This window comes from Kogia breviceps, chromosome 12 (genome assembly GCF_026419965.1).
Source record: "Kogia breviceps isolate mKogBre1 chromosome 12, mKogBre1 haplotype 1, whole genome shotgun sequence".
Taxonomy (NCBI): domain Eukaryota; kingdom Metazoa; phylum Chordata; class Mammalia; order Artiodactyla; family Physeteridae; genus Kogia; species Kogia breviceps.
The window spans coordinates 79,641,104-79,666,458 of record NC_081321.1 but is presented as its reverse complement, the minus strand read 5'-3'; the positions used below and the strand labels follow the sequence as shown (position 1 = coordinate 79,666,458).

Below are 25,355 nucleotides of genomic sequence, written 5' to 3'. Positions count from 1 at the left end.
ACAGGCCTAGCTGCTCCGCGGCATGTGGGATCTTCCCGGACCGGGGCACGAACCCGTGTCCCCTGCATCGGCAGGCGGATTCTCAAACACTGCGCCACCAGGGAAGCCCCCCAATGATTCTTTCACGACTGTGATCTCATGTTGGGATCTTGTACCCTGACCTAATTCCTCTAGGATTCAACAATTATTTACATTACAGGCAAAGAAAATGACTCCTGGTTTTCTCTCTCTCTTTAACACTGTTACTCTCCTTTTCTGTCAATATTTCAAAACAAATTTGGATCTTAAAAATCTGTTGAGGGCTTCCCTGGTGGCACAGTGGTTGAGAGTCCGCCTGCCAATGCAGGGGACATGGGTTCGTGCCCTGGTCTGGGAAGATCCCACATGCTGTGGAGTGGCTGGGCCCGTGAGCCATGGCCACTGAGCCTGCGTGTCCAAAGCCTGTGCTCCGCAACGGGAGAGGCCACAACAGTGAGAGGCCTGCGTACCGCAAAAAAAAAAAAAAAAAAAAAAAAAAAAAATCTGTTGAAATTAGTTGACTAGAGGATGAAGAATTCACACATGGAAGGCAGGACCATGGTAGGGAAGAGGATAATGAAGATGACATGATGAAATAACTAATAATTATTTAACATGCATTTGCACTAGACCCTAATCCAAATACTTAAATACATTATTTACTTTAGTCCTCACAACTGTGAGGCATTGTTGGCATTATTACCCCACTCTACATATGAGAAAACTGAGGCTTAGAGAAGTTAAATGATTTGCCTCAGGTCAAACAAGATCCAAGGCTGGGATTCCAACCCAGGTCTGTCAGGGGCCAAAGCCCATTAATGTTATAAATCATGTGTCTTAAAATAAAAATTTTTTTCTGTGACCTATTTGTAAATCACAGTTTGTACAAAATTAGATTTAAGCTTGATTTTTATTGTCAATGGTCTGCTGCAGTAATTCTACATATTTCCATAATAAAAAATTAAGTTCCTCATTTAAAAACATGGGAAAAGAACAAGAAAGGCCAGATGAAAAAAAAATTTTAAGCAAATATTAAATTTCAGGTATTTAAAACTAAAGAGAATTTAATTCAAGAAACAGTAACCAAGTGATGTTGTGTACAAGGCACTGTAAGAATTCAAAGATTAAGATAGCACCACCCCTGCTCCCTAGAAGGTAATGATCTAGTGGGAGGGACACAGTATAATGTTTCAGGTCTTACTTCAAATGTCATCTCCTAAGAGAATTCTTCCCTGACCACCCATCTAAACTGTTGCCCCATCCCCTGCTACTTTCTATTACAGGTATCAGAATACTTTTCCTGTAAAGGGCCAGATAGTAAATAATTTAAACTTTGTGGGCTACATGGTCTCTGTCAAAAGCACCGAGCTCTGCTGTTGTAGCTCAAAAGCAGCTATAGACAACTGGTAGACAAATGAGCATGGCTGTGTTCCAATAAAACTTTATTTACAAACAGGCAGTGGGCCAGACATAGTTCACAGGCTGCAGTCTGCCAACCCCACTCTAACATCTCACTCTGTTTTTTCCTTCATAGCACTTAACAAAATGCAGAATTATCTTGCTTATTGATTTATTTACTATTTCTCTCCAAAAACAAAAACAAAAAAACGGCAGCTCCGAGAGAGGTCCTTGTTGCTTGTTCACAGCAGTCTCTCTAGGGCCTAGAAAGGAGTTCCTGACACATAGGCAGTTCACTCTAAGTATTTGTTAATTGGCTAAATGAATGAACACCATTCCACAAAAGGAGAAACACAGACTGCCAACAAAGTATGAACTACATTTGGCTTTACTATTAATAAATATAAAATAATTGAAAATGTCATTTTTCACTTGTCAGACCTACAACAGTTAGAAGAAGAGGAGGAGGAGGGGGAGGAGAGGGAGAAGAGGAGGAGGGAGGGAGAGAGAGAGCAGAAGAAGGGAGAGAACTAGTGTGGATGAGTACACGGGCACACTGGGCCTCTCACCTCCTGCAGATGGGAGAGAAAACTGGTGCCACGTTTCTGGAGGCCATACGCAATTATATACTAAAATGTATATGCCCATTCAAAATGGGCAAAGGATTGAATAGACATTTGTCCGAAGAAGATATAAAAATGGGCGATCAGCGATTAAATTAGTCATTAGGGAAATGCAAATCAAAATCACAATGAGATACTACTTTCCACCCATAAGATGGCTATTATCAAAAAAAGAGAAAGTAAGTGTTGGTGAGTATGTGGAGAAATTAGAACCCTCTTGCACTGTTGATGGGAATGTAAAATGGTACAGCTGTTGGGGTTTCCTTAAAAAGTTAAACATAGAATTACCATATGATCCACCAATTACTAATTCCACTTCTAGGTATACACCCAGATACTTGTACACCCATGGTTATAGCAGCATTATTTATAGGAGCCAAAAGGTAGAAACAACTCAAATGTCCACCCACAGAAGAGTGGATAAACAACTGTGGTATAGACATACAATGGAATATTATTTAGTCTTAAAAAGGAATGAAGTACTGATACATGTTAAACATGGATGAACTCTGAAAACATTGCACTAAATGAAATAAGGCAGCCACAAAAAAACCAATATTGTATGATTCCATTTATACGAGGTACCTAGAATAAGCAAATAGTAGAACAGAGATTACCAGGAGCTGGGGGAGGAGGAAATGGGGAGTTATTACTTAATGGGTACAAAGTTTCTGCTTGGGATGATGAAAAAATTGTGGAGATGGATGGTGGAGATGTTAGCACAACATTTTGAATGTACTTAATGCTACTGATGTGTACACTTAGAAATGATTAAAATTGTAAATTTTACATTATGTATATTTTACCACAATAAAAAATGTATACTGATCTTCCTTTACTTATTATGGGGTTATGTCCCAATAAATGCGTAAACTCATCAGAGGTTGAAAATATCTTAAGTCAAAAATATACTTAATACACCTAACCTACCGAACCTCAGAGCTTAGCCTAGCATACCCTAAACATGCTCAGAACACATACATTAGCCTGCAGTTGGACAAAATCATCTAACACAAAGCCAATTTTATAATAAAGTGTTGAATAGCTCATGTAATTTACTGCATACTGTACTGAAAAGTTAAGAACAGAATGGCTGTTCGGGTCCTGAATGGTTGTACGTATGTGGGTTGTTTCCCCTCATGATCATGGGGGTGATGGGAGCTGCAGTTCACTGCTGCGGCCTCACATCACAAGTATTGGACTGCACATCGCTAGCCAAGGAAAAGCTCAAAATTCAAAATTTGAAGTATGGTTTCTACTGAATGTGTATTACTTTCACAATATCATAAAGTCGAAAAACCGTAAGTTGAATCATTGTAAGTCAGGGACCATGTGTATATACTTTTTACTCCAAAATCCTATTCCTAAGAAGTAACTCTGAGGATGGGTGAAACAGAAGGGTGAAACTTGTATGTTCTAGAACCCATCAACCTCAAGATCCATGAATAAGGATCTAGTTATATAAATAGAGCCTGACATGACAAATACATAAAAGAAACTATTATGTAGGCATGAAATAAGACAGGTTAGCCTTTTCACATAAAAATATCTCCATAGCATTATTGTTGAATGAAAAAAAAACAAGTTACAGAATGCTTGTGCAGTATGATCCCACTGATGTAAAAATTCAAAAGTCTAACTATACATGAAAAAAATTTGAGATAGTCTCCAAAATGTTAATAGTGGTTATTCCCTGAATGGTGGATTTGAGATGATTTTAAGATTATCCTCTCCACAAGTTTCTGTACTAGTTGATTTTTTAACAAAGAATATTTCTAACCAAAATAACATGCTATTATAAACTCATGTTTCTCACTTTTTTACATTAATTAAGGATGGTAAGGCCCTTGATACTTTCATAATAGATGTTTTCTGTATTTCCATTTCCATAGCAACAACAATACGTGTTAGAGAGTCACATACAGTTTTAAAAGAGATGCATACCTCAGATAGTGGAGTTGCCTCTTCATCAGGCAAAAACAAAGACACTATTTCAGAGCAACATTCAATAATCATGTTCTAGAAATAATAAGACAATATAGTGAGGTTGATCTTATTGGTAAAATACTAGATATTTTAATTACAAATTATTTATTTCATTTGTCTTTTGTTACATCATTCCCTAACCCTAATTCCCAGGATGAAACTTAGAGGCATTCAGAGGTCACAATCTTTTAAGTAATTAGGGTTATTTGAAAAGACACAAAATAGCCACAAACTATAAGATTTAATGATAAATAATGAATTATTTCAGGATTATTTCCCTGCAAAATTCACAAACAAAATTCATGTGTTAGAGAAGAACAAGTAAAGTAATTCACACCAAAATAAGATTTTGGAAGATCACTTTTCTTCTGAGAAGAGAGCCCTGGAATAAAGAGGTTCAGATCTGAGAAAGGGTTTAAGCAGAGATTAACAGTTGGGAATTGAGAAAGAAATGGAAAGAGAAAGTGAAGAATTAGAAGAGAGAGTTGATATCATACGTGGTCTATTGCTGAGGACACTGCCGCAGCCCCTACTATTTGGACGCAGCTGTGTTTCTGTGCGGACATCTGACCCAAGAGAGATCTACCTATGGGCAGGGTTGAATCAATCAGATTCTCCATCATTGTAATTTCATATAAGGAAGGACAACAGAAGAGAGTTATCATCAGGACTGGCCGGATGAGCTGAAAGGCCCCAATACGGAGTTGGAGAAGGCACGTAATGGGCTAGATGTAAAATGAGTGAGCAAGAAACGGAGATAAATGAGAACTGACACCGCCTGTGCGACTGAGTGCCATCTTGGCTCCCGACTCTCCAAGTTTCACTTCCTGCAGGGCCCACTGTGTTTTGCCCCCAGTCCTTGGTTATGTACAAGCTTACTTACCATGGCCTGCCAAATACTGCCTCCTTACCAAACCTACTTCATTTGAGCTAGCGTAAGTAGTTTTTCTTTATTTACAACTAAAGGAGTCATGATTATAAGACTGTCAGACACTATAAAACTCTTAGAGGAAAACACAGGAAGAACACTCTGACATTAAGTCAAAGCAAGATCCTTTTTGACCCACCTCCTAGAGAAATGGAAATGAAAACAAAAATAAACAAATGGGACCTAATGAAACTTAAAAGCTTTTGCACAGCAAAGGAAACCATATACAAGGTGAAATGACAACCCTCAGAATGGGAGAAAATAGTTGCAAACGAAGCAACTGACAAAGGATTAATCTCCAAAATATACAAGCAGCTCATGAAGCTCAATATCAAAAAAACAAACAACCCAATCCAAAAATGGGCAGAAGACCTAAACAGACATTTCTCCAAAGAAGATATACAGATGGCCAACAAACACATGAAAGGATGTTCAACATCACTAATCATTAGAGAAATGCAAATCAAAACTACAGTGAGGTATCACCTCACACTGGTCAGAAGAGCCATCATCAAAAAATCTACAAACAATAAATGCTGGAGAGGGTGTGGAGAAAAGAGAACACTCTTGCACTGCTGGTGGGAATGTAAATTGATACAGCCACTATGGAGAGCAGTATGGAAGTTCCTTATAAAACTAAAAATAGAACTACCATATGACCCAGCCATCCCACTACTGGGCATATACCCTGAGAAAACCATAATTCAAAAAGAGTCATGTACCACAATGTTCATTGCAGCACTATTTACAATAGCCAGGACATGGAAGCAACCTAAGTGTCCATCGACAGATGAATGGATAAAGAAGATGTGGCACATATATACAATGGAATATTACTCGAAATAAAAAGAAAGGAAATTGAGTTATTTGTAGTGAGGTAGATGGACCTAGAGTCTGTCATACAGAGTGAAGTAAGTCAGAAAGAGAAAAACAAATACCATATGCTAACACATATATATGGAATCTTAGGGGGAAAAAAAGGTTCTGAAGAACCTAGGAGCAGGACAGGAATAAAGACGCAGACGTAGAAAATGGACTTGAGGACATGGGGAGGGGGAAGGGTAAGCTGGGACAAAGTGAGAGAATAGCGTTGACACATACACACTACCAAATGTGAAATAGATAGCTAGTGGGAAGCAGCCGCATAGCACAGGGAGACCAGCTCCGTGCTTTGTGACCACCTAGAGGGGTGGGATAGGGAAGGTGGGAGGGAGACGCAAGAGGGAGGGGATATGGGGATATATGCATATATATAGCTGATTCACTTTGTTATACAGCAGAAACTAACACACCATTGTAAAGCAATTATACTCCAATAAAGATGTAAAAAAAAAAAAAGTATAATGAACAGGGAATACTTCCTGGAGAAAGGGTCATATAAACTGAGGCATGAAAGAGTAGTAAGACTTCAACTGGCAGAGAATGGGGACAAGGGCATTCCAGATGGAGCAATGAAACAGCAGATATTCAAGGAACATAAAGAACCTGATATGGTCTTTACTGCAGGTGTGTATAGGAAGCACGGTGGTGAGAGTGGTGAGAAATAAGGCTGAGAGGTGTACTTATAACAGGACACGTAAACGTAAGGAATTTGGATTTTGTTGCTTAGGAAGTTGAGAGGCACTGGACTGAGGGAATAATGATCTGACTGCTTTAAAAAGATAATTCTGGCTACCATGTAAAGCTGAACTGGACTAGGAAGAGATAAGAGAAAGAGAAATTAGCTAGGAGGCTACTCAAACTGTTTGGGCAGGAAGTGATCATGGCCAGAAGTAGGGCAGCTTCCATGGGACCAGAAAGGATGGAGGGCAGGCAGGACATCCAGCACAGATTGGGGGACACCAGCTTCCTATGACGAGCTTTCCACGCTCCTGGTCCACTTTACTAGACAGAGGGGAACACACATCCTGGAGTGCATTCTTACGTATTCTTCTTATTTATCCAAATTTCTATATTTTTAATTGAGTTCTTAGGACTGGTTAAAGTATGTTTTCTTTCTATACAAAAGGTTTCAATAATAGCTGTGATGGGTTACTGTCATGATTTCATCAAGAGCTATCAAGCAAAATGACACTGTCTGTATCATTAATCATTTCCATAACAGATGAAGACAGCCATGTTACCTGATACATGCCTTCCATGGCTTGTCTCAACATTTATCAAACACAAATTTCGGGGCTTCCCTGGTGGCGCAGTGGTTGAGAATCCGCCTGCCGATGCAGGGGACACGGGTTCGTGCCCCGGTCTGGGAAGATCCCACATGCCGCAGAGCAGCTGGGCCCGTGAGCCATGGCCGCTGAGCCTGTGCATCCAGAGCCTGTGCTCCGCAATGGGAGAGGCCACAACAGTGAGAGGCCCACGTACCGCAAAAAAAAAAAAACAAAAAAAACACAAATTTCGCCTCAACAATGTTCTGTTTCTTTGGCATTATTTGAGGTAAGCCACATACACACTTGGGAACCTGGCTGATTCGATGTTGGGCTGTGAGAAACCTCCCGTGACCTTGCTGCCACAGACATGAAGACAAGGAAAGCACTGAACTCAACAATCCCAGGCAGAAGGCGGCTGGAGGGACACTGCAGTTGGCAAGGGGCCTGGGAAGGCACAGAAGGACCCCTGCTCAGTCTTTGCCATCTTCCCTTAAAGAGGAGCATCTATTGATTTGATGAGGGAGAGGCTTCTGAGTGACTTCAACAATAACAGAGCCAACATTTTGACTTAGTTGAAGTCCTCATCATTGTTCACCCATTTTATGGGAAAAAACTTCCTACGTTGTTTTCCATCCTCCAAACTCTTGCTTCCCTCATGCCTCCTTCACGTGCCATCAGGGTTATCTTAGCAAATTTCAGGGTGGACCATGAGATGCTCTTCCGGGCGCTGCGCCCAGCTTTTCCTATGCCCCACACCCAGCCCTGCCTTCCCAGGGCCCTACATTCACCCTGCACTCCTGCCACCCTGAATAAAACATCCAGCTCCATGACTTCACCACTCATCTCTTGCTGTATCCTCTGTCTGGAGTAAGTGCTTTCCATAGGTCTCCAACTAATAGTTGGTTACTGGGCTAGATATCAGAGATCGAATGATGAGTAAGACCCCTGAGCAAAGGAATTCAAAGTCAAGAGAGAGGAAGAGACACAGAAAGAGATAATGACCAAAACAATATAATCAGGGCACAGGGTGCAAGGAAACATGGTTTTTATTTCAGTCTATAGGGGCTATAAAATGCTACCTGTGCTACTGAAGCAAGCACAAAGTCTAGCTCAACTCTCTCTCTTAACACACACACCTATGTGAATGAGATTTTTTTTTCTAATGATAAATTAGAATAGTTTGCATCAACAGCTCCACCATTGAGAAAGAAGGATATCAGCAACCTTGCCCTTTTGTATAAGTGTAGAATCCAGATAATGGGGGAAACAGGAAAAGGAAAAGGGGAAGGTGTCAGAGAGACTAAGCTGAACTTCATAATCAAGAGCTGAACCAGATTCACTTTGTTATAAAGCAGAAACTAGGAGGGAGGGTGACACAAGAGGGAAGAGTTATGGGAACATATGTATATGTATAACTGATTCACTTTGTTGTAAAGGAGAAACTAACACTATTGTAAAACAGTTATACTCAAGTAAAGATGTTTAAAAAATTAAATAAATAAATAAATAAATAAATAAAAATAAAGCAGAAACTAACACACCATTGTAAAGCAATTATACTCCAATAAAGATGTTATAAAAAAAATAAAAGAAAGCTGAACCAGAGCGGGAAGGGGAGAGGAGTCAAAACACCCCATGCAGACTGAGTTGGAGGGAGAGGTTTAGGAGTCTGAACCAATGAGGCAGAGGTTGGAGAGCTGCCACTGTGAACGTCAGAGAGGCACTAGGAGTAAAGCAGTTGGGAAAAAGGAGATTTTAAGGAGATTAAATCTCCTTAAAAAAGGAGATTTAAAAAGTTATGCTGTATATGATGAAAGGATTCCCTCTCAGATATCCTTATGAGAGACTCATAAGAATAAGGTTCAGATTATTTTCAATGGTTTTGAACATTAAATTGCTGTTTCTTTGAATGCCAGACTTTGCTTGCTAAGAGAGGGCCACCGGGCAGCTGGGCTCATTATGAACGACATCTGGGTACCTATGGCCATACTCACACAGTGACTAAGCTCCTCCTCTGACAGGGACCTAATTGTACTGATTTCAGTATGTCCTTATCTCCTCAAACCTGGAAAATTTTTGCACGTAACTGTTTCTCAAAGGTAATGTGTTAATTGATGCTAATGCTCAATTGTATTTTGTTCTATGTTTTCATAGTACCGTGATACTGGGGATGTGTTGACTATATATCATTGCCTGGTACAATCCGGGCATCCCACACGTGTTTGCTGAACTCATCTTAGGTGACTTGGTAAATATATTTTAGGCTTATCATATCAGTATGTTATCATTCCAAAAAAGGTGTTTGTGTCATAAAATCAGAATGGTTTGCATCTTTTATATGCTTTAAAACACCTGATATGCTCTGAAGATACCCGATAAAGCTGTGAATGACAGGTTAAAACAACCCAGTGATTCTGAGCCACTGTTGTCCATTTTGGAAGAAGGACATGTTTTCAAGCCAGCTGTTCTGTAGCCCTCCCAAAACATCTTAAATTAATACCTGTGTTCTGAAGCTTTTGGCTTATTCCAGACTATAGGGATTTGGGGGAGAGAAAACAAAAGAAAAGGAAGGGAATGAGAAAGAGAACAAGATTCACCACCTCCCATATCAACCAAAGGCACATTTTCTGGACCTTTATATTTAACAACCCACCAAAGATCCATACTGAGATAGAAATAAATATATATGATTATAGAGGTTATGAAATCCTGTCCAACTCCCAAACAGAATTGATCTCTTCAAGTGTCCTAGTTAACTTCTCATTAGCGCCAAGTGAAGGTTGTCATGACAACGAACTGGCAGATTGTAGTCCCTGGAATTTATTTGATATAACCTAGAACCTAGCTGTTTCTTCTTCTTTTTTTTTTCTAAGTGCTGGTTAGTATATTGGAAAAAAAAAGAAAAAAGTTTATATATTCCTTCCATTTCACAACTTTCAAATGTGGTGAATTAATTTGTTTGCTAATTCACCTAAACTAAGAACAGCAGGGTTTTTTCCATTTTGTGACATTCTTTCACATATAGAACTACCAGACCTGGAACACATCTCAAAATGCCCTAATTAAAGCTGAAGAAACACTTTTTTTAAGTTGGAGAATAAAATAAACTCAGAAACACAGAGGACAACATCAGGATTGAAAGCAGTTTGTTCTACTCAGGAACTGAGCTACTCACATTTATCACTCAAGTCAGGACGTGAGAGCAAGTCACAAGGCTTGGCTAAGGCAAGGTGGGCCGTCTAGATTCTTCCCTCTGCTTACATTCAAACGCCCCTACTTGCCCCTATTTATTCCTTATTTGTTTATATTCACAGTCAACTTCTTGGCTCAGGCACTGGGCTCATTGTGATGAACTTGATACCGATATCTGACTCCCAGGAGAATTCGGATGGCTCTCATTCCAACCAAGGGACAATCTCTTCATCTCAGCAGTAACTGAGTGAAAGGATCCTGTTTAGAGATGAGGAGAAAACTAGTCCCAGGAAACATTAAATGACTGATGCTCAGTAGTAAAGCTGAGTGGCGGAGCACAACCTAGAATCCTTACTCGTGGACACTCGCTCTCCTGTCTCAGACGATGTAAGTTGAAAAGACAAATGGGTTCAGGAGAAAAATAATCATTTGCCTTTTTATGAACTATACAATAATGGATTCAAGGACAATTTCCGCAAAGAACAGTCTAGGTTATGGCTCAAAGACAGCAAATTGATAAGTCTGGTCTATGACTAAAAAACTGTGATTGTAAGTGATCTACTAAAGAAGTTCGAAAACGAAATGAGCTGAGTTCTTGAAAACAGATATGAAAGGGCAAAAATGCACTTTAGGAGAAGAATTACATATATGAATCTCATGAGTTTGAGATATCTGGATCTATTGGGAGATTTATTCTGCGTACTCAGGATATCATGACTATCATTAAACATCTGGTAATTTGTGTTGTAACATTTGAGGACACTATGAAGGATGTGCAAGTAAAATTCTAAGATATCAGTTCTATGATAAATGTAGGCACAGAGCACAGGTGACATAAATTCTGGAAATTTGCTTTTTGCAAAGACTAACTGTTCTTGCCTGATAATCCTCTTACAGCTGGACTTGTTGCTTTCATAACATTGAAAAATGCGCTCATTCACTCCACCGGTAAATTCAGACTGAAAAACACCAACAAGTATATTCTACAGATCCGAAGAGTTGCCAACTTTTGCACTTTCACATAATCGATGTAAAGATAAGGTAAACAAGAAAACAAAAAGAGCCATACCAATAATACTCTTTAAGAATTTAAAAAATATTTTGTTATTGGTCACCAATTGAATATTAAACTAGCAGAAAGTGATTTTTTTAAAAAGATACAGCAGAACAAAAATAAAGATCCTAAAAGCTTTCAGAGAAGAAAAACAGAGATGGGACCCAAGTGGCTCGGAATTCAACCAGAAAAGCAGCAGAGGGAGGCCCCAGAATCAGAGCCGTGCTGCAGGCATTGAGGCAGCCAGTCCTTAACCAGAGCAGGAGAGGGGCCTCCAGGAAGGAAAAGAAGAGTTGAGACATAAGTATCAACACTTGGGTACAAATCTCTGGATGAATGTATGACAGATGTGATGTAATGATCAGAAAGAAGTTAAGAAAAAAGACAAGTGAAGAAAAATCAAACCTTATACAGGGAAGGAAAATAACCACAGCACACTGTGACTTGGCTGTGAACACTGTTTACAGGGTTATAATGATGTAAACACTGAATGCTGATTTAATTAAATTCTGTGATATAACAATATTTAGAAAGGATGGAGAAAGGAGAAGTTGAGGAGAAGTAGAGGGAATCCTTGTATAGTAAAGTCCTTGTATAGTAAAATCAATAGATATTATATAAAACTGATTTATCAAGTAAAAAAATAATTATTTTTGGCTGTCATTAGCACTATTCATCAATTTTTCCAGCTTTCCTCTTTCCAAGTTGGTAGCAGAATTGTTGGCATGGCTCGTGACTTACTTGGCCAGTGAAATGTTAGTGGAAGTGATATGACGGAAACTCAAAGAGCCAGGGTGTGATTTGCCCCTTTTCTTTCCTCCTGCCCAGTGACTGGGGATGTTCCAGAGGATGGATGTGCCACCAGCCTGGAGGCTGGTGTGAGGAGACATGGAGCCCAGTGGACCCACTTGGATTTGAAGGGTGTTGGTTATCTTGCTTTTCGTGACTGATTCTGCATATTATTTATAGACTTGGAAGTAAATAACAAAAGGAACAGCTGAAAGAGTTGAAAATGGTCTGCTCGCAGGACTGTGGGGGTGTGGACAGGCCGAACAGGAGACTGTCCCTTTTCATTTTAAACCCTGTACATCTATTTGATTTTTTTAAAAAAGCCATGGTACCTACAGAACATATATCTCAAGCAAGTGGATGAATGTGCAAATGGAAATTCAATAAAGAGCAAGTGATTAGGGGAGAACAGGCATTCCCTGCTCCTCTCATTTCCACAGAGGGTAAGGAACTTCCACTCCACTCGCGAAGAAGGAGGGCCACTTCCAGCTTCTTTTGGATGCAGCCAGGAGAGCGGAGTCACATATCTGATTGGTGAGTTTGGGAAAAGCAAACTAGGCTCAGCCCCATTGGGTCAATCTCTGCTTACAGTTTTGCAGGCGCCCTGCCTGCAGGGCTATTATTCCCTGCTCTGCCATGCAGTCAGCCTGGCAGTCAGAAGGGGAGCGGGGGAAATCCTATAGTTACACAAGTGTGCTAGATTATTGTGTGGCTAGGTGGGCAAGTCTGGCTAATTCAGGGGTGAAAGTTTGTTTGGCCATAGATCCAGAGCCATGTTTGCTAATCAGCTTTATCGGTGATGATGCCAGTGTTTGAGATCTCCATATATCAGTTTCCTGTGACCTAGTTCTCAATGGGTTGAGAACTCAGAAGGAAACTCCTCCAAAACGTGAATACCAGTCATCACTTAACTCTGTAATCACATTAATAACACACTATAAGGATAATGCCTTTTTTTCTAGTTAGAAAAATACAGATGTGTAGAAAACGTCTGAAAGATATATGCTTATCTATATTTTCTAGTTTTTCTTCCCATATTACTTGGGTAATAAAAATGCTCAAATACTAGACTTAGAATAAAAATTTAAAAGTCACATTATAAACTTACAGAGCATTGTTTCTTAGGATTCATGGTTACATCTGAATGATTTCTCGAGATTGGCTTTGTTTTCATGTACCATCAGTCTCTTATAATTGGTATGCTTAGAAGAACTTTGAAGAAAACATTACTTATGTGTCCAAAGGTTGGGTTATATCTGGTACTCTAAGTAGAGAAAGTACAGGCCAGAAGAACCACACCGTTCAAGTTTAGTTACATAGTTATGCTCTGATAAAGTAAAAAATAATTTAATTATGTGTAATGACATCCATCCTGCAATGGCAATAAAATTTTCCATTATTTAATAACCTACTTCCATTTCTTTACCAATTGATTCCTCTTCTGTTTCTTCTACTTGAGATACATTTTCATTTGAAGTAACTGTAGGAGTTGTAGGCAATGATATTTCAGCGATTTGTGTAAGATTAGATAATTTCTCGTGAACTGAAATAACTCTAAAAATAACAAACATGTATGCATTTTACTTGAAAAGTTAAGTAAGGCATTCATTTATTCCCAGAATCAATAAAACATGTAAAGTAAGTCCCTAGTTATTTAACAGACTTCTGCCATCCCCAGACATCATTCAATCATTCCTTCATTCAAGAGACATGAGAACAGAGACACAGTTCTCACCTGAATCATGTTTATGATCAAGTTATATGCTCAGACAGATTTATAATTACAAACTGGCAAAGACACAAAGCAAAAAAATGCAGACATCCAAAATATTTGCTTAAGATGAAAATAAAGAAAATAAATATCTACATGGGCAAAGAAACACCAGGCAATGACAAAAGATCTACTCCTACTTAAACTCAGTGCCACACTCTGACTGACTGGCTGGCCTGAAGCTAAGAATTAGGACAAGTCAGCAATGGCTCTAAGAGACGGGTCAACGAGCCCACACAGTGACATGTACTGTGTAGGGAGTGGGGATAGGGAGAAGAGTCAACAAAAAAGGAAAAGCTAAAGCCGAGGAAGAGGGCAGAGGACGCACTGGCAATCGGGCGCAGGACAGAAAGCTTCTGGAGCCACGGTCCAGTGAACTATGGAGGCGCTAGAGACAGAGGTTAACTAGTGAATGCAGTCTGAAGCTGGAAAAGCATTGAAATAGCTGAAGGAGGCAAACAGCCACCTGCAGGGCTCCCAGTGACTCTAGGATACAGGCGCATAGAGCGCAGGTGCGCACGTATGTGCGGGTCTCCATGCAGGGGCGGAGGGAAATTTTTATGAAAAAGAAGTAGATGATGCAAAAAAGCAAAATGACATCAGGAGCAAAAATGCAGGAACGTCGATTTCCCCAACTTCCCACAGCATGCTCTTACTTTGCCTTCTATAGGATGATCAACAAGAGCAATTCCCCACACACTGATCTTGACCCTCATAAGAACACAAGGAACTCCACCCTAGGTGGGAGAAATAGTGTCACCAAGGGATGAATCAGATGAACGTTTGTCAGGCAACTTCCTCTATAATAGCCTCAGTGACAGGGGCATGTCCCTAACTTTAGTCACCCTTCCATTGATCATAAACACACCAAAATCAAGAACTTTTTGGAGTAAAACAAGAATCCTGTCAGTCTGATTACATTCCGCTCTGCAGAAATTATAATCATTTTCATCATGTGCTTCTGAAAAAAATTTTCTGCCATGTTTCTGGATGTACAAGGAAAGAACATAATTTCCTTTATGGCTTAGCTGTGCTGGTATAGTCCTGTGTCTAAGATTTTCTACCATGTCACTGAAAAAAATTTTAAAAAGGAAAAGAAAAAGAAAGTTGACTGAATAATTGAAAGTATGCCAGCTCTTGAAACATCTTGTTTTATTCTCTTTCATGGAGAGGCCAAAGAGAAAGAGCTCTTCAAAATGGAAATCAAGGACCAGGAACCAGACTCGCCAGGTAAGAATAGAGAAGTGCCAAGTCTCTGCACTCAGTAGGTGGTGAGCAGGGCAAAGAGCTGACACTGACAGGCACAGGAGGCCATGATGAGACTTGACATTTGCCCAGTGCTTTCAGCCTTTCAAAGTATCTGTATACATCACACATGCATACAAAGTATATGCATACACTGCCTGGCTTGATCCTGACAATAACCCCAAAAGGTAGGCAACATATTATTTCTATCTCAGAAATGAGAAGATGGAGGCTGAGGTCGCAAGGGCAATGAACAATGGAATCAAAACTAAATTAACTAAGCAAAGAAAAAAAATGAAAAACAAACAAGGAATTTGGTAAGGTGAAATCAGAAAAGAGAGAAACCAGGCACGAGCAAAAATTAGAGTCTCCATCCCCTGTTTGAAGGAGAGGGAGGAAAACAGAGTGGCTGACGCAGAGGCTTTTGACTTGGGGAACAATATAAGATAGGATTGGTCAAAGAGGAAAGAGTGGGGCTTCCCTGGTGGCGCAGTGGTTGAGAGTCCGCCTGCCGATGCAGGGGATACGGGTTCGTGGCCCAGTCCGGGAGGATCCCACATGCCACGGAGTAGCTGGGCCCGTGAGCCATGGCCGCTGAGCCTGCGCATCCGGAGCCTGTGCTCCGCAACGGGAGAGGCCACAACAGTGAGAGGCCCGCGTACAGCAGAAAAAAAAAAAAAAAAAAGAGGAAAGGGTGAGACCAAGATGGCGGTGGAGTTTGGGCTTAATTTTGCAACTTAATACAGATGAAGAGACTGAGGCACAGAGAGGTTAAGTAACCTGGTCAAGTCTGCTGAGATAGGAAGATACGAAGGGCACAACCAGCATTTGAACCAAAGCAGGCTGAATTCAGAGTTCATGCTCTTAACCACTGCAATATCATACTCTGCTAAGTAAAAGGAAGACTTTTCCAAAAATGTCTTCTAAAACTTCTCCTGTGATTTACCTTGTATATTACTGAAACAGTCAATCTTATGAAAGTATCAGCAAAGAGGGTTAGAGCTGTGGATAATCCGTCTTTACTTGCCTGTTTAGTGGAACCCAGAAAGAGCCAACATATACATTGTTGTAAGCAGTAGCTGTAACATCTGAAGTATTCAGGGCCTTCATATTATAGGCATACAACAATAACACCTATAAGAAAATTAAAAGACATATAAAATGTTACATCAAACTTACACTTTGCCTCAAAAACTGCAGCATCGGTTCTCAAAATAGTGTCATTATACTTTAAAAGGTTTTTCTTTGGAAGAGAAAAATGAGGGGTTTTTTTTGTTTGTTTCCAATTCACTTTAAAAAGAAATGATATGGACAAGAATTGTGCAAAGGTTATGAGATGAAAATAAATGCTAGTTGGTACCAAGGTTATATTATTTTTGAAGACTGACACTTCTTACTGCAGTTAAGTTTAAATTTCAGCCTCTGAAGGCCCTCTGCAACAAGTTCTAATGTATATTGTACCTAGTGAATATCCAACTTTGTTTCTTGTTCCTTCTCCATATGCCCCTTTCCCATCGGTGGTCACAGGTACTTTTGTACATTCACTTATGCTGTTCCCTTCCTGTTCTCTCCGTGTATTCCATCCACACACAACTTACCAGCCCCCATCTCTAAGATGAAACTTCTCCTAATGACTCATGCTTTAGTAATTTCCCTGATGTTTGAACTCGGAAAATTCTTAGAGTCAGTCCCACACTGTACAGCACCTATTTACAATCACGAATTCACAGAATTTGAGATTCAGAGGACCTTAGAGGTGGTCTGCTCTAAGTCCTTCCAAGAAAGCTGAGGTTCAGAGCTGACAGTCAAAATTAACTAATTAAATGTAAGCATTTATCTCCGCTTCCTCACAAATCAAACTAAAATAAGAGTAAAGGGATTTGGGGAATTCCTGGTGGTCCAGTGGTTAGGACTCTGTGCTTCCACTGCAGGGGGCATGGGTTTGATCCCTGGTGAGGGAACTAAGGTCCTGCAAGCCACCTGCAGTGTGGCCAAAAAAAGAAGAATAAAGGGATTTTTTTTCTTAAAGGCATAAATCCGCAAAGACAGAAGCAAGAGAGAAAATGAAGCAGATGAGAGATGTTAGCAACATTTTGAAAGCACCTGAAATATTTTGAAAGCACCTCTGCGTAGTCGGCAGAGGGGAAAGGCTGTGTCCCACCTGCCTTCAGAGCGGCTGCCAACAACAAGCATGACCAAGAACCTCAAAAGCCTTGGGGACAACCTCTCTCCCATCCCTTCTCTGAGTCCATGCAACCAGGAGACTCCCTCCCTCCTTCCCTGCTAGCCTCTCCTCTGCTAGCCAAACTTCTTCCGTTCTTCCTCTCTGCTGAGGTTAAATCAAAGATCTATGCTCAGGAGGGACATTAGATTCCAGAGGTGAGGTGCTGAACTGAAAACGCTGGAATGAAGTGAAAGTCTATATTCTGAACAAGAGACATCCCTCTACCTTACTCCAGCCCCTGCCCAGAACGTAGAAAACCAAGCAGGAGTCTAAAAGAGTTCTCTTTGGGGAAATTTCCCAGATGAAGAGAAAAGACCTTACAGATACTGACATTTCAGGATCCACCAATGAAGCTGCTAGCTCCCACAGTCACCCTGCAATGAGGCTAAAAGTCCGTAAGCCTGACTCAGTATGCTTCTCAGTGCCTCAAACGTGAACAGACAGCCAAGGGTCACTAGACATGAAATGAAAGGTAGAGACCAAAACTAATGTAAGAAAAGGAATTTGGAGAATCAGATACAAGACAGAGAGCAGAAGAAAACGTCACTGAAACCATAATTAATATCCTCAGAGAGAGAAAGGCCAATACTGCATCTGAAATAAGAACACAATGCTATTAAAATGAAAGAGAATAAGAGCTCTTACAAATTAAAAAATATGATCATAGGGCTTCCCTGGTGGCGCAGTGGTTGGGAGTCTGCCTGCTGATGTGGGGGACGCGGGTTCGTGTCCTGGTCTGGGGGGATCCCGCGTGCCACGGAGCCGCTGGGCCCGTGAGCCATGGCCGCTGGGCCTGTGCGTCCGGAGCCTGTGCTCCGCAACGGGAGAGGCCACGGCAGTGAGAGGCCCACGTACCACAAAAAAAAAAAAAAAAAAAAAAAAAAGATCATAACAACTAAATAATCAATAAAATATTTGAAATATAAAGTTAAATATATCTCCCTCCAAATAAACCTAAATTTAAAAACATAAATAGGGGAGAAAAGATAAGAAAGGTAAACATTCAATCGAATAGGCTCAATAGCTGAATAACAGAAATTCCAGAACGTGCAGAGATCATCAGAGGGAGGAAATTATCAAAGAAAAACATCTCCACGAACTGAAGAATATACTTCACATATTGAAAGGGGCACCCTAAGAATCCAGAGCAATACCCACACCAAGGCACATCAGGGAATTTTAGAACACAGGGGACAGAGGGAAGATCCCCAGAGTTTCCAGAGGAAAAAAGTCACAATGAACTAGGAATCAGAATGGGAACAGAACTCTCAACAGCAATGCAGGATTGCCAGAGATAATGGAGCAGTGCCACCCACATTTTGAGGGAAAATAATTTTCAACCTAGAATTCTATGCCTAGGCAACAATGAATTAAGCATTAAAATGATGCTTAATTTTTGTCAGACATAGAAGGCCTTAAACTCCTATGAAAGTTCAGGGTTAATTTTAGTCTGTTGCAACCTGGTTAATCATCTCAGGGGACTGAAGTCATGGAATTATTCCTTGGCGAAACCTGAATAGAATGTACAAAATAGCGATTGTAGCCCTGTTTTAGGGTCTGAAACACACAAAGAGGCAGCCAGCTAATCAGCCTTTTTTGTAGAAATTTCGCACATTGATGATATACATCTGAATTCTATTGTTACTTTCACTTCTCTCACTGAGTCTGGCTCACACCTGGTTTTGACTACATGATCAGAGGTACAAAAGACTCCTCTCCCAGGTAAAACAGCAGCTTTCTTGAAACCAAGATATCTCACCATATTTCGGCGGTTCATGACCCACAGATGACATGTGTCCCATGCAACTGAGAGAGGACCCAGGAAGCTGCTCCTGGGTATCTTAGTCTCTCCTTTAGTCTGAAATCAGAATTAATTTGAATAAAGTAGGGCAAAATTTAAGCAATAAAACACTAAACTCACTCACATAGTTGTTGTGAGCCAGAGCTCTGGAGCCGGGGTGCCTGGGTTTGCCTCCACCACTTACCGGCTGTGTGATCTTGGGCAAATTATTAAAACATTATGCTTCTGCTTTCTCATTTGTAAAATTAAGATATGGTAATCCCCATCCCATGGATCAGGGTGAGGATTGAGTGAGTCAACGTGAAGTGCTTTAAGCGGTATTTAGAGCATTATTGTTGTAATTTTTAGCCCCATGATCACTACTGGCTCCTTACCCTTCCTGGATACCTCATTTTCTATATTCTCTTGGACTTGCTGCTAATCCCAAACCAGCTTTCCATCTAATCCACTTAGTTCTTAGCTGATAATACTGCTTAGTTCTATTCCCAACTTGTCTTTACTCCTCAAGGATAAGTTATATAACCTCAGGACTGGATTCTTCAGGAGGCAATACGCCCATGATAAAATTTCCAGTGTTCCTTTATTCACTTCTGAAAATACTCTTTTTTTTTCAGTGGAAAAGAAGTGATATGGTTTTGACGAACACTGAGGAATACTATATTTAAAATTGCCTTGTATGTTCATCATTATCAAGTAGGATTTATCTCAGGGATGCAAGGATGACTCAGTATTTGCAAATCAATGTGATGCACCACATTAACAAACTGAAGAATAAAAATTATATGATTATCTCAATAGATGCAAAAAAGGTTTTTGACAAATTCAATGTCCATTTATGATAAAAACTCTCAACAGAGTGGGTATAGAGAGAACATACCTCAACATAATAAAGGACATATATGACAAACTTACAGCTAACATCATGCTCAATGGTGAAAAGCTTTTCCTCTAAGATCAGGAACAAGGTAAGGATGCCCACTATGACCACTTTTATTCAACACAGTATTTGAAGTCCTAGGCACAGCAATCAGACAAGAAAAGAAGATCAAAGGTATCCAAATTATAGTGGAAGAAGTAAAACTGTCACTGTTTGCAGATGACATGATCCTATATATAGAAATCCTAGACGCCACAAAAAACTATTAGAACTCATAAATGAAGTCAGTGAAGTTGCAGGATACAAAATTAATATACAGAAATATATTGTATTTCTATACACTAACAATGAACTATCAGAAAGAGAAATTAAGAAAACAATCCTCTTTACAACTGCATCAAAAAGAATAAAATACCTAGGAATAAGTCTAACCAAGGAGGTAAATGACCTGTACTCAGAAAAGTATATGACACTGATGAAAGAAATTGAAAACAAATGGAATGATATACTGAATTCATGGACTGGAAGAATTAATATTGTTGAAATGACCATATTACCCAAGACAATCTACAGATTCAATGAAATTCCTATCAAAATACCAATGGTATTTTTCACAGAACTAGAACAAATAATTCTAAAATTTGTATGGAACCACAAAAGACTTCAAAGAGCCAAAATAATCTTGAGAAGGAAGAACAAAGCTGGAGATACCATGCTCCCTGATTTCAAATTCTACTACAAAGCTATAGCAATCAAAACACTATGGTACTGGCCCCAAAACAGACATATAGACCAACAGAACAGAAATAAACCCACACTTATATGGCCAATTAATCTACAGCAAAGGAGGCAAGAATATACAATGGGGAAAAAAAAAACCTCTTTAATAAATGGTGTTGAGAAAACTGGACAGCTACATGCAAAAGAATCAAACTAGACTACTTTATCACAACATATACAAAAATAAACTCAAATGGATTAAAGACTTAAATGTAAGACCTGAGACCATAAAACCCCTAGAAGAAAACATAGGCAATATGATCTTTGACATTGGTCGTAGCAATAATTTTTTTGGATCCATCTCCTCAGGCAAGGGAAACAAAAGCAAAAATAAACATATGGGACTACATCAAACTAAAAATCCTCTGAACAATGAAGGAAATTATCAACAAAAGGAAAAGACAGCCTACTGAGTGGGAGAAGATATCTGCAAGTGATATACCTGATAAGGCATTAGCATCCAAAATATACAAAGAACACATGCAACTCAAGCTCAGAAAAAGCAACAAACAAACAACCTGGTTAAAAAATGGACAGAGAATCTGAGTAGACATTTTTCCAAAGAAGACATACAGGTGGCCAACAGGCACATGAAAAAATGCTCAACATCAAACATTATTAGGGAAATGAAAATCAAAACCACAATTCTCACCTCACACCTGACAGAGTGGCTATTATAAAAAAGAACAAATAACAAGTGTTGATGAGGATGTGGAGAAAAGGGAAGTCTCATGCACTGTTGGCAGAAATGTAAATTGGTACAGCCACTATGGAAAGCAGTATGAAGGTCCCTCAAAAAATTAAAGATAGAACTACCATATGATCCAGCAATTCCACTACTGGAAAAAACACTAATTCAAAATTATACACACACACACACACACACACACACACACATATATAGCTATCAAGATATCATTCAATCAATCAAATATTTCTCAGCCATAAAAAATAACAAGATCTTGCCATTTGGGACAACATGGATGGACCTAGAGGGTAGTATGCTAAGTGAAATAAGTCAGATGGAGAAAGACAAATACCACGTGATTTCACTTACATGTGGACTCTAAAAAACAAAACAAATGATCAAATATAACAAAACAGAAACAGACTCATAAGTACAGAGAATAAACTTGTGGTTGCCAGAGGGGAGAGGGATTGGGGGATGAGTAAAATAGATGGGGGAGATTAAGAGGTACAAGCTTGCAGTTTCAGAATAAATGAGTCACAGGGATGTAATATACAACATAGGAAATATAATCAATACTAGTGTAACAACTTTGTATGGTGACAGATGATAACTAGACTTTTCATGGTGATTATTTTGTAATGTATACAAATGTGGAATCATTATGTTGTACACCTGAAACTAATACAATATTGTAAAACAATTTTACTTCAATTAAAAAAAAAAGAAAGAAAGAAAGAAAAAGAAAAAATCATCTTGTCCTCACAGCCCAGGAACAGTGAAAGATGAATCCCTCTTCCACTAGATGGAGCTGATTTGCTCTTCTTAGGGATTTAAAGCTCTCCAGAAAAGAGCACTGGCTCCATATTTCTTGTTCCCAGACTGTTTGGACTTCTGAATAAACTTATCTCCAAGAACTATTTCAGCTCTATCCAAGTTTCTGTTTTTACTGGCCAGATGGAGCCTTGCTTTTCAGTGCTTTGCTTGATCAGACTTCTTGCACTTGATCATGCTTGTCTGCCTACATCTTCTGTGGCCTCTGAAGAACACGCCTTGGGCTGGCCAGCTGCCTTCAACACAACAGCCTTTGCAGTCATTTGCTTCCCTCCAACTCAACAATGTGTTGAGATGCTCCAATCCTGATTCACTGTCAACTAGCATTCCTCCATCCTGGGTCTCAGTTTCCTCCTTTGTAAAATGGGGCTAATGATAATACTCGGCCGTTTGGATCCATGGGTTCAGCATCCGTGGATTCAACATCCCGTGAATCAAAAATATTTTTAAAACTCCAGAAAGTTCCAAAAATGAGAATTTGCCATGTGCTGGTAACTATCTACATAACATTTACATTGTATTAGGTTTTATAAGTAATGAAGAGATGATTTAAAGTATACAGGAGGATGTGCATAGTTTATATGCAAATGCTATGCCATTTTACACAAAGGACTTGGACGTCTATGGATTTTGGTATCTGAGAGGGTTCTGAACCAATCCCCTCTGAATACTGAGGGACGACTGTACCTACCTCATAGAGTTGCCGTGAAGTTAATGAAGCAACATACCTGGAACACAGTAAGCTCTACATTGGTGTTCATGATTGCTATTATCTTACGGGTTTCATGAGCTTCACCCAGTTTTTCCAACATTAAACTCTACACTAAAGGTCTAAGATAATGAATATATGAATGCTCACATACATGGATATTTAAAGCATCACACAAATTTCAGTGTTATCTTCTGAAAAAGTAGACTCTGAGGTCTGAGAAGATCTAGCCCTCCCAAGTCAGCGCTTCCTGATTTGGTAGCTGAGATTTATGGCATCAACTGAATCTTCTATCATGACCCAATACATACATACTCACTGTCAAAGGGGGGAAAATGTCCCTGAACTAAAATAGGAAAACTGTGTGTTCTGAGGGCGCAGTACAGGTCTGGTGGCGCAGGGGTTAAGAATCCGCCTGCTATTGCAGGGGACACAGGTTCAAGCCCTGGTTCAGGAAGATCCCACATGCTGCAGAGCAACTAAGCCCATGCACCACAACTACTGAGCCTACGCTCTGGAGCCCGCGAGCCATAACTACTGAGCCCACGTGCCACGACTACTGAAGCCCACACACTTAGAGCCTGTGCTCCGCAACAAGAGAAGCCACCCCAGTGAGAAGCCCGCGCACCGAAACGAAGAGTAGCCCCTGTTCGCCACAACTAGAGAAAGCCCACATGCAGCAATGAAGACCCAGTGCAGACAAAAATTAATTAATTAATTTTAAAAACCTGTGTGTTCTGTGCCTTACGCAAATCACTCAAGCAACCTGTTTAAATCAGAACTTGTTAGTTGGTGCTCCGCTTCTAATCTCTGTCTGACACCAGTTCATGCGCCCATGCTAATTGTCAGACGTGACTGTTGATTCATGAAACCTCATTATTCTAACTATCGGCCACAGATGCAGTCTTAACATTAACTCCCAAGATCATTCTGCCCCAGACTGATAGAGATGTGATATTTTTATAACCTTGTGAAATGAACTTTATACTTTGTTCCTCATTTTTTAAAACTATTTGGGTAAACAATCTGTTTCCCAACAATGTCATCTTTCCACCCTTTCTGAATGGATATACTCTTTTATCACACCTTGTTGGTTCTCTTGCCAGCAAGTAAACAAATTCATCAGGATGCCGAATGTCAGTCTAGAAATGTTCTTTTTAACAGTATCTGTCATGAAACAAAAGTTTCAGAAAACATTTTCACTTACTGTAGGTGATGCATTCTGATATTGTCTTCTTACACTTAATTTCTTTAAAAAAATACTACTCATGACACACTCTATTGACTCCATGACCCATGAGTAGTCTTGGAACTTTGGTTTGAAAACTACTGCACTAAATTCCCCCAAAGAGACTACAGATTTATTATTTTAAAACGTATATGGGGGCTTCCCTGGTGGAGCAGTGGTTGAGACTCCGCCTGCCGATGCAGGGGACACGGGTTCGTGCCCTGGTCCAGGAAGATCCCACATGCTGCGGAGTGGCTGGGCCCGTGAGCCATGGAGGCTGAGCCTGCGCGTCCGGAGCCTGTGCTCCGCAACGGGAGAGGCCACAGCGGTGAGAGGCCCGCGTACCCCCCAAAAAAAAAAAAAAAAAAAAAAGTATTGAATAGGGTAAAACTATATGACAAATGTTTTATGGGAAAGAGTCTGAGGCTCTTCTTAGGGAGAGCAGTAATCAAAGGAGTGCTATAGTGGAAGGTTCCTCTGCAAAAGATGGTAGTTAGACCCCCTGTCCCAGAAAAGTTAACTAATCTAATGAAGGTTACAAAATTACTTAGTAACAGAGCTGGGATTCAAAACAGGCGTCTGATTTGCTCCATTCTGAGGGCTCTAGAGTCTGTGTTCTTAACCACTACATTAATGTAAGCAAAATAAATAAAAGAAAACCATTCCCAGCAAAACTGTACAAAGACAAAGTCTCAAAAGTGGATCATGAAATAAGTCACAATATTTTTAAAGCTACAACAACTTGACTCTCAAGAGAACAATGGAAATGAGTAGATGACATTTTGAATGTACTGAAAGAAAATAATTTCCAATCTTTAATTCTTTACTCCATAAAAATTTATTTCACAGATAAATGTAAAATAATGATATTTATCAGGTACACAAAAATTGAGTGTTTGCCTCCAGAAGATGCTCACCACAAGAAATTCCAGACTATGTACTTCAACAGAAAGAAGTGATCCTAAATGGAATGTCTAAAATGCAAGAGGGAGTAGAAAGCAAAGAAAATGATGAGTATGTAGAAAATTCTAAAGGAAAATAACTCTTGTATAAAACAATT

The 25,355-nt window shown here is 39.8% G+C and overlaps 1 protein-coding gene across 2 annotated transcripts in view; it reads right to left on the bottom strand.

Moving 5' to 3' along the window:
• CFAP54 (cilia and flagella associated protein 54) overlaps window positions 1-25,355 on the bottom strand; it is a 281,143-nt gene that overhangs the window by 19,156 nt on the left and 236,632 nt on the right. For both annotated transcript variants that reach the window (XM_059082492.2, XM_059082493.2), the window contains 3 exons: window positions 16,182-16,288; window positions 13,551-13,692; window positions 3,984-4,058 (listed from right to left, as the gene is read on the bottom strand). In XM_059082492.2, the coding sequence (XP_058938475.1) occupies window positions 3,984-4,058; window positions 13,551-13,692; window positions 16,182-16,288 (324 nt within the window). The remainder of the gene's footprint in view (window positions 1-3,983; window positions 4,059-13,550; window positions 13,693-16,181; window positions 16,289-25,355) is intronic.